The sequence below is a fragment of the Dendropsophus ebraccatus genome, chromosome 8 (assembly GCF_027789765.1).
Source record: "Dendropsophus ebraccatus isolate aDenEbr1 chromosome 8, aDenEbr1.pat, whole genome shotgun sequence".
NCBI lineage: Eukaryota > Metazoa > Chordata > Amphibia > Anura > Hylidae > Dendropsophus > Dendropsophus ebraccatus.
This window is the reverse complement of record NC_091461.1, coordinates 28,353,120-28,361,847: the sequence shown is the minus strand read 5'-3', so window position 1 is coordinate 28,361,847 and position 8,728 is coordinate 28,353,120. Positions and strand designations below refer to the sequence as shown.

At 39.7% G+C, this 8,728-nt stretch overlaps 1 protein-coding gene across 1 annotated transcript in view; it reads right to left on the bottom strand.

Moving 5' to 3' along the window:
- Window positions 1-403: 403 nt before the first annotated feature.
- DPYSL4 (dihydropyrimidinase like 4) overlaps window positions 404-8,728 on the bottom strand; it is a 33,478-nt gene continuing 25,153 nt past the window's right edge. Inside the window, exons 12-14 of the mRNA XM_069980068.1 lie at window positions 8,084-8,263; window positions 2,951-3,116; window positions 404-2,271 (exon numbers count right to left, since the gene is read on the bottom strand). Of these exons, the coding sequence (XP_069836169.1) occupies window positions 2,180-2,271; window positions 2,951-3,116; window positions 8,084-8,263 (438 nt within the window). The 3' untranslated portion in view covers window positions 404-2,179. The remainder of the gene's footprint in view (window positions 2,272-2,950; window positions 3,117-8,083; window positions 8,264-8,728) is intronic.

Here is an 8,728-nt window from a genome sequence, read left to right as displayed (position 1 = left end):
GTACATAGCTTACAGGGGTCCACATTCATTTGCATTCTTTGTAACTCCCATAGGCTTCAATGGAAAGGGACAATCACAAGTTTCTATTGACTTAAGTAGTGACAGTAGATGCTGACAATGGTTTAAAATAAGATAGCTTGGAGTCCCATAGGTGGAACTCTTACCTATTATATCCATGGTCACTGTTCCTGCACACAGCTAAATCCACATCCCCATTAGATTTAAGCAAACTCAAATGTGTGGCATTTGATTACTGGTGGCTGAGGAACTTGGATGCAGCCCTAGGGAGCCCAGGAGTAGAGATGGTCCATGAGGAAGGAGGAGACAGCCTGGGTACCGCCTTGAATTCCCGGGATACAGCCTATTACCTAGGCTGAATCCCGGAATTCTGGGCGGTACCCGAGCTGTCTCCTCCTTCCCCATGGATCGGGAATCAAATGCGGAAGGTTCAACAAGTTTCAAGCTCTATAGAACCTACGATTTTCCGCTGTTCGATCATCTCTACGCAGGAGATCATGGATACAGCCTATGGCCTATGACTGTATCCATGTTTTCCAGGCAGCCTTAGTGCTGTATCCAACTTCTTCAGCCACCGGTAATCAAATACTGCAAGCATCCAACTTCTGCAGCTACTAGAGGTTCATTCATCTCTAATCCCCATGCTTCATATTTCCTTTCAGAAAATAGGAATACCTATTTTCGTTTTCTATACATTACCAATGGTATCCACCCAGTTTACAGAAGGAATAGGCCTAACATGATGCCAAGGTCTTGTAATATTACACAGGTAGACTTGTGCTTCATGCACCAATCACGTACAGCGGTGCCCATTTAGGAGGCCTATTACATGTCTTGATTATCATGCGAGCTGGGACACACAAATGATCACTGGATTCCTTGATTCATTGTAGGCCCCAAGGCCCCTAAAGCATAGGGTGATGTGTGGCCAATGGACAGTAAATGGTTTGTATATCTGTTTAAAGGATGTCAGCCAAGATGGTGCTCTTCACACCGGCCTTTCACTAAGGGCTGTATAGGCCTTTCCATCTGCAAGTATCAGGGAATCTTGAACACTAGTGGACAACGGCTAACCATTAGCACCCCAATAATTCAGGTGCCGATAACAATGATCAAAGAGCATGGCAGCTGCAGGTTCTTCCCACCATGTGGAGGAGCCCCCTAACAGTCGCTGCAATAAAGTTAGCTGCGCCAAGTAGTTACTAATAAGACAATAGGCTACAGTCTTATCAGTTCTGTCTCGGCTGACTCAATGACTGCCTATGCTGGTTGTAGCAGATAAGTGGACTTTTGAGGACCTGTCAGCTCTTCGCCATGTCACTTTTAGTATTTCCTATGAAATATCAATTTGGGGGTATCTTTCTTAGCTTTTTGTGTTGTGGCGTTCATCTGTTATTCCTGCTGGAATTATATGAAAAAATGGACAATTTCCTCCAGCCATCCTCCTTGTCTATTGGATGTGTCTATTCACACTCTGACATTTTCGGCACAAATTTTATAGTCTCAGACTGTATAAAGATACATTATATTGACTAATAGAATGGTGACTCCGATTGTCAATTTAGGTTAGGGCTAAACGGTGACACTGACCATGACTGAAGCTGCGGCATTGGAGATTTATGTGTCACCCTGCATCCATCATAGCTAATAGAAGTGAATGTGGTCACCTAGGTGGGTACAGTAGCTCAGTACCATTAAGTTACACTGCCAAGGTCCTGGGATCAAACCCCTCAAAGCAGCTGCATTCACTTTTATTAGCCACTATAAGGGCAACGCAACCTAGAAATATCTGGTCATGTGACCTGTGCCGCTGTGTAGCCCAAGATCTTTTCCTATATTTTCAGGACCACCAATAGTATTTCATAGTATTCACAACAATGGACATATCAGGAGAGCTGGCAGGTCCTACTTAACTGTAATATCTCATCAGTTTCACTATATAATACCTAGTACCATAACAATACAGTGCGTAGTGCCTTCTATAGTATGAAATTACTCCTCACGTAGACTTCATACACAATTGTGGATGACATTCAGGAGGGAACTGTGTTTCAAGATATTCATTTTTTTTTTTCATTTTCACAAAATTATCATGCTGAATCCTGTGATCCCTTCTCCGCCGTTACACAACTTTCAAAACTATACATACACTGGTGCGGTACTATGAGAGTGATGTAATATTAGAACGACCACCAGGGGGTGCTACAATTTTTTGTGTTGTGCGTCTTGGTATATGATCATCCATTTGAGATCCTGAAAGAAAATGTTAAAATGGTTAAATCTAGAGGCCGAGATAAAAGTTTTCTTTATGTGATACAGTGTATAACAAGGGCTACATTTATACACACAGATAATTACAGCGATAGAATGTATTGTGGCTGAAAGCAAAAGTAAAACTTTGATTATAATTTATATTTCAGCTGTGTACCACATACATATATGTAAAGGAGGACAAATATGCTGTTTTTAGTAAAGTTACTTACAGTACGTTACATTGTACTGTTTTTCTCTCCTATGGTCCCTGCCCCTATATATATTGAGCAGTGGGGTATACATTATGGGGGAGATTTATCAAACATGGTGTAAAGTGAAACTGGCTCAGTTGCCCCTAGCAACCAATCAGATTCCACCTTTCATTCCTCACAGACTCTTTGGAAAATGAAAGGTGGAATCTGATTGGTTGCTAGGGGCGACTGAGCCAGTTTTACTTTACACCATACTTGATAAATCTCCCCCTATATGCCTAGCTGCTCAGTCCACATTCTCTGGTCCAGAACATGTGCAGCCATCCAGAAGCAAGCGGTGATACTGTCTGCTCCTTCTGACTGTTAGGGATGCCAAGACTGGGCCCCCCACCAATCCAATATTGAGGGCCTATGCTATGAAATCACAGAGAATCCCTTTAATTCCTTTATCTCTTAAAAAAATTCACCTGATAAACTGAACCCAGAGGCGTGCAGATTCCGGACTGGCGCCATCTGGACCTTTCCCGGGCAGGCTGCTGTCCTTGGCGCGGGTGCTGCTGTTTTTGCAGTTATTGTGACCTCATGAACAGGTCCGTCATACAAACCCCTGGGAACTCCTCGGACCTCTGCCATCTGTAAGAAGAAGATACAGAAGCAACATCCTTATGGTAAGTCATTGGTAATAAAGATGATTTCCATTTCTGAGAACTAAGGCAATTTCATGGCATTAATAAGTGGAGCGCTAGGCGGCTGTAACCTCCGGGATGCGGTTCTAGCCTCCGAATCCCCCAGGAGCGGGTGAGAATATATCATAATTACAACGTAAATGAAGTGACCTAATTCTCTCCGGCTCCAGAACGCTGTATAAATGCATAATACTGGATACAACGTGAAAATACTTATGCTCAACACGCTATCATCTAACCCCCCGAAGGTGCAATTCTCAGGGGGGAAAAACTGCTGCTTTTTTGGGGGATGTGTTTTCATCTCTTAGAAAATAAGCCTGCTTCCTTAAAGGGGAATCCAGCCAAGAATAGTCTTCTGATGTGTCTGATCTCTTATTGAAATTCCCCAATTTAGGGTCATGTGTGACTTTGGGGGAGAGATTTAAGTTTGTAGGCCATGCAATACTCCATGCAAGAGTTTGCTCTTTACTGCCACCTATTGACTTAAAGGGGAACGCCAGTGAAAAAATGTTTTTTCTTTTAAATCAACTGATGTCAAAAAGTTATAGAGATTTGTAATTGACTTCTATTTAAAAATCTCCAGTCTTCTAGTACTTATCAGCTGTTGTATGTTCTACAGGAAGTGGTGTATTCTTTCCAGTCTAACACAGCGCTCTCTGCTGCCATGTCAGGAACTGTCCAGAGCAGTAGCAAATCCCCATAGAAAACCTCTCCTCCTCTGGACAGTTCCTGTAAAGGTAGCAGAGAGCACTGTGTCAGACCACTTCCTGCAGGATATACAGCAGCTGAAAAGTACTGGAAAGTACATTATAAATCTTAATAACAATATAACACCAATTAATTTAAAAGAAAACATTTTTCGCCGGAGTACCCCTTTAAAGCTGCTCCTCATAGACTGTTCTGCCCGCCCCCTGGAAGCGCTCTGCACGTAATACTGAGAGCTCACTTTCAGGTAATTTCCTCTACTTTTTGGTCCACCCACATTAGTGCTTGTTCAGGCAGTTGTATGTATAGTCCTCATTCCTGATTGTGCCATAAGTGGCTTTAGATCTAAGCAATGGGTAGAGTGCAGTCTTTATTAAAAAAAAGAGACATACTTATTAGCAAGATCATTACAATAGGAGTTCTATAATTATAATGTATATGAATCATATCATATATGTTATACTACGTACTTGGCATTGATAATATGGATAGCAAACATCATGCCTTAAAAAGTTAATATTATTGATTATCCTGGACTATATTGTATTTTTTCCTGATCAAATGTTGACATTTAAAAAAACTTAGAGAAAAAATATAGTAAAAGGGAATATTAACTAATAGAGAATGTGTAATATATCTTATCAGAGAAAATAGTCCTCTTATAAGGCTCCTTTTCTAAACCCTCCTCTCCTAAACTCATTATTTCCTCTGGAACCCAGCTCAAGTCCTTTTTGGGGAAGCTGACGGACTATTAGTTTACTAGGGGATTAGGTTACATAGACGTCTATGAAGAGAGTAGGGGCATGAGGGAGATACACGGGGTGTGGCTAGAAAGAGACAAAAAGACTGCAGGGAAATCCGTAAAATTTTTAGTTAGTAGATCTCACCCCAGAGCTGCATTCTCAACTTCCACTGCTCAGAACTACTCTATAGTGTCCTCAATGCTGCTGCTTCTGAGGGTGTGCTATAAAGATACATGGCAGAAGGACCCCACACAATATAGCAGCTAGTTTCCATCCACTAGTTCAGGGACAACCGAAAAAACTGAAAACTGGTGAAAAATACCATATGCAAAGTATCTAATGGCCAGGAATAGTGGTACTCCTCATGCCATGACGCCCTACCCAGAAAGGTAACCTGGATTGATGCATATATACATAAGACAGAAAATATAAGCAGCACTGCACACAAAGAACTTTCGGGTGCCTGCAGTCCTGGATCTTGACCATAGATCGTTGTTTAAATAGCAAATGGAAAGTCCACGGCACTCACAAGGTTAACAGTGAAAAATCGGTGATTTATTGCATACAGCACTCCAAAATAAGACACAACGTTTTGGTAACCTCACGTTACCATCCTCAAGTGAGGATGGTAACGTGAGGTTACCGAAACGTCGTGTCTTATTTTGGAGTGCTGTATGCAATAAATCACCGATTTTTCACTGTTAACCTTGTGAGTGCCGTGGACTTTCCATTTGCTATATATATATATATATATATATCCCTAATTCAGAGACATTAACATACATTTTATTTGGCCCTTAATCTAAAATTTTATGTGACCGACTGCGAAAATGTCATATCAGCTTTTACCACTAGAGGGGGTATATAAGTTGTCATCACTTTTATTTTTTAATTTTACGGTGACCTATGGATTATATATGGGCTTTTTTTTTCTTATTTATTTTGTGGGACCAATTGTTATTTCTTCTGGTATTACGTGTGGGTACATTTATGTTGAAGATTAAAACAATGTAATAGATTTATTTAAGTGTTTTACAGTTGTTGTTTTTTACTTTTTTAAACTGATTTTTTAACTAAATTTTTATTATTTTTAATTTAACACAATACTCTATTTGCATTCGTCCCTATATGCAAGCACATTAGTCTTTGTACTTAGTAATCAGTTTGTTATTAAGGGACAGCTTACAAGAGGAATCATGAAGAGACTACACTACAACAAAGGACTCTGGGCCGTCTGGGTATGGAATATCCCTGTGATGCTATCAAAGGGGATCCTACTTTGCGTTGTTTTTAGTATTCAAGGGGTTAAAAATGGATACCAGAGGTTTCCCCTATCATAGCTGTTATATCCGGACCACAGCTATGTATCAGTATATGGACTCCGGCCTCTAGGTCCTTGTAGATGGGCAAACGGGAGGAAGAATAACGAGTTCTGGACGCTCGTGTACTGAGTCTTTACACATCTTCATGGTATTTACCGCACACCCCTTGTTTACACAGGGTGGATAATAAGTCTATTGGCCGCACATAAGATGTGATCAGCCGACAGATGAGACAAACTATTATTGCATCGCTTGTCCATAAATAAATAATGTAATGGGTCTGTGTTCCTGTGCACACATGTATTTTACTAGTGAGGACTGTAACTTTAAGGGAAGAAAACATGAAATTGTTTCTATCTCTAAGAGTAACATTAATTCATAGTGATATGCAGAGACTAGTAGAGCTGCAGGGCTGTAGTAACTATCACATCCAATTCATCATGTAGCAAATTGTTTAAAGGGGGTGGGAAATATCTCAGAGATGCACAGACAACAGCTAGCACTGGTATACAATAAAGAGAAACAAAACTGCTAAATTATCTATCTATCTATCTATCTATCTATCTATCATCTGTCTATCTGTTATCTATCTATCTATCATCTATCTATCTGTTATCTATCTATCTATCTATCTATCTATCTATCTATCTATCTATCTATCTATCTATCTCCTATCATCTGTTATCTATCTATCTATCTATCTATCTATCTATCTATCTATCTATCTATCTATCTACCTATCTATCTCCTATCTATCTGTTATCTATCTATCATCTCTCTAAATATATATCCATTATCTATCTATATTCTATATCTCATCTATCTATCTATCTATCTATCTATCTATCTATCTATCTATCTATCTATCTAGTTCAATAATAAATATCCCGCAGCACACAGGATTAAGTGAAAAAAAAATCTTTGTGAGTTTATTCCATCAGTGAAGTAACAAAACACGGCATAAGAAGTGACGTCACTTCTTATGCCGTGTTTTGTTACTTCACTGATGGAATAAACTCACAAAGATTTTTTTTTCACTTAATCCTGTGTGCTGCGGGATATTTATTATTGAACTAGCTATCTGAATCCTTGGTCTGGATTACCCGCTGGCACCACAAGCTGACTACTCGTGTGCTGCTCTATATTGCTTTTGGATATCTATCTATCTATCTATCTATCTATCTATCTATCTTCTATATCGCATCTATCTATCTATTATCTATCTATCTATCTTCTATATCTCATCTATCTCCTATCTATCTATCTATCTATCTATCTATCTATCTATCTATCTATCTATCTATCTATCTATAGCAGGGTAACAGCCGCACATCCAAGGCTGAAGTGGAGGGTGCTGAGCAGAGAAAGTCCTTTGGCGGAGGATCCCGAAAATACAGAGCAACAAGAGTTCGCAGCACACCAGCATAAAGTGAATAGTGGTTTATTCCATCAATAAGGTGCAGGATACAACGTTTCAATTCACTCCAGAATGTGGAGTGAATTGAAATGTTGTATCCTGCACCTTATTGATGGAATAAACCACTATTCACTTTATGCTGGTGTGCTGCGAACTCTTGTTGCTCTATCTATCTATCTATCTATCTATCTATCTATCTATCCATCTATCTATCTATCTATCTATCTATCTATCTATCTATCTATCTATCTATCTATCTATCTCCTATCTATCTATCTCCTATCTATCTATCTTCTATCTATCTTCTATCTATCTATCTATCTATCTATCTATCTATCTATCTATCTATCTATCTCCTATCTATTTATCTATCTATCTATCTATCTATCTATCTATCTATCTATCTATCTCCTATCTATCTATCTATCTATCTATCTATCTATCTATCTATCTATCCTCCTATCTATCTATCCTCCTATCTATCTATCTCCTATCTATCTCCTATCTATCGATCTATCATCTATCTATCTATCTATCTATCTATCTACTACATGTATCTGTATGGATTTTAAAAGCCAATCTGAAATAACTGACCCCACACGGGTCTAAGGAACATGATGGCCTTTGCCCAGATTTGCTGTCTCTAAATCAATGGGAAGATCCAGTAATATAAATGCACTAGATACAGAGTAGCCTGTATATCCTGTATAGCCTGTATATCACTCACCCTGTTTCTGGCTTTGATTCTTTTGTATACAAAATCCGGGAAGTTTTTCCTAGGAATGAAGCGCCCGGCCCCTTGGCTGACATGGAGGGTTTCATTCTCCAGCACGATTCGTCCTTGACTTATGACCAGCTCTGGTGCTCCATGACACTCCATGCCCTCAAATATATTCAGTTCCACAGCCTGATGGAGAAATCGGTATTTCAATGTGTATTGTAAAGCACTTATGATGTTTTGACCCATGCAGGGAGCCAGGATAGCTCAGAAGAGATTTTCAAAAAGCTTTTACATAAAACAACAACCAAAGATTTTGCAGTCTAGGAAATGTTTTCATTACCTTTGGGATCCTTGTCACAATCCCCCCCCCCCCCCCTCCAGCTGCTGATTGACAGTTGACTGCGTATACACAGCATGCATAGATCACTGCCAATCAGCAGCTGGTGGGTGGAGTTTTCTGCTTCTCATGAATATCCAGGACTGCTGGGCTCATGCACATAATGGAGAGGACTACTTATTGTGCATGTTATAAGCTTTAGTAGATTTATACAGATTAGTAGATAAAATCCAATGTTCAGACCCTTCTCTCCTAACTAAGATGCACTGTGTAAGTGAGTGCAGATCTGCTAGATTGGCACTTGCTTACCGAGT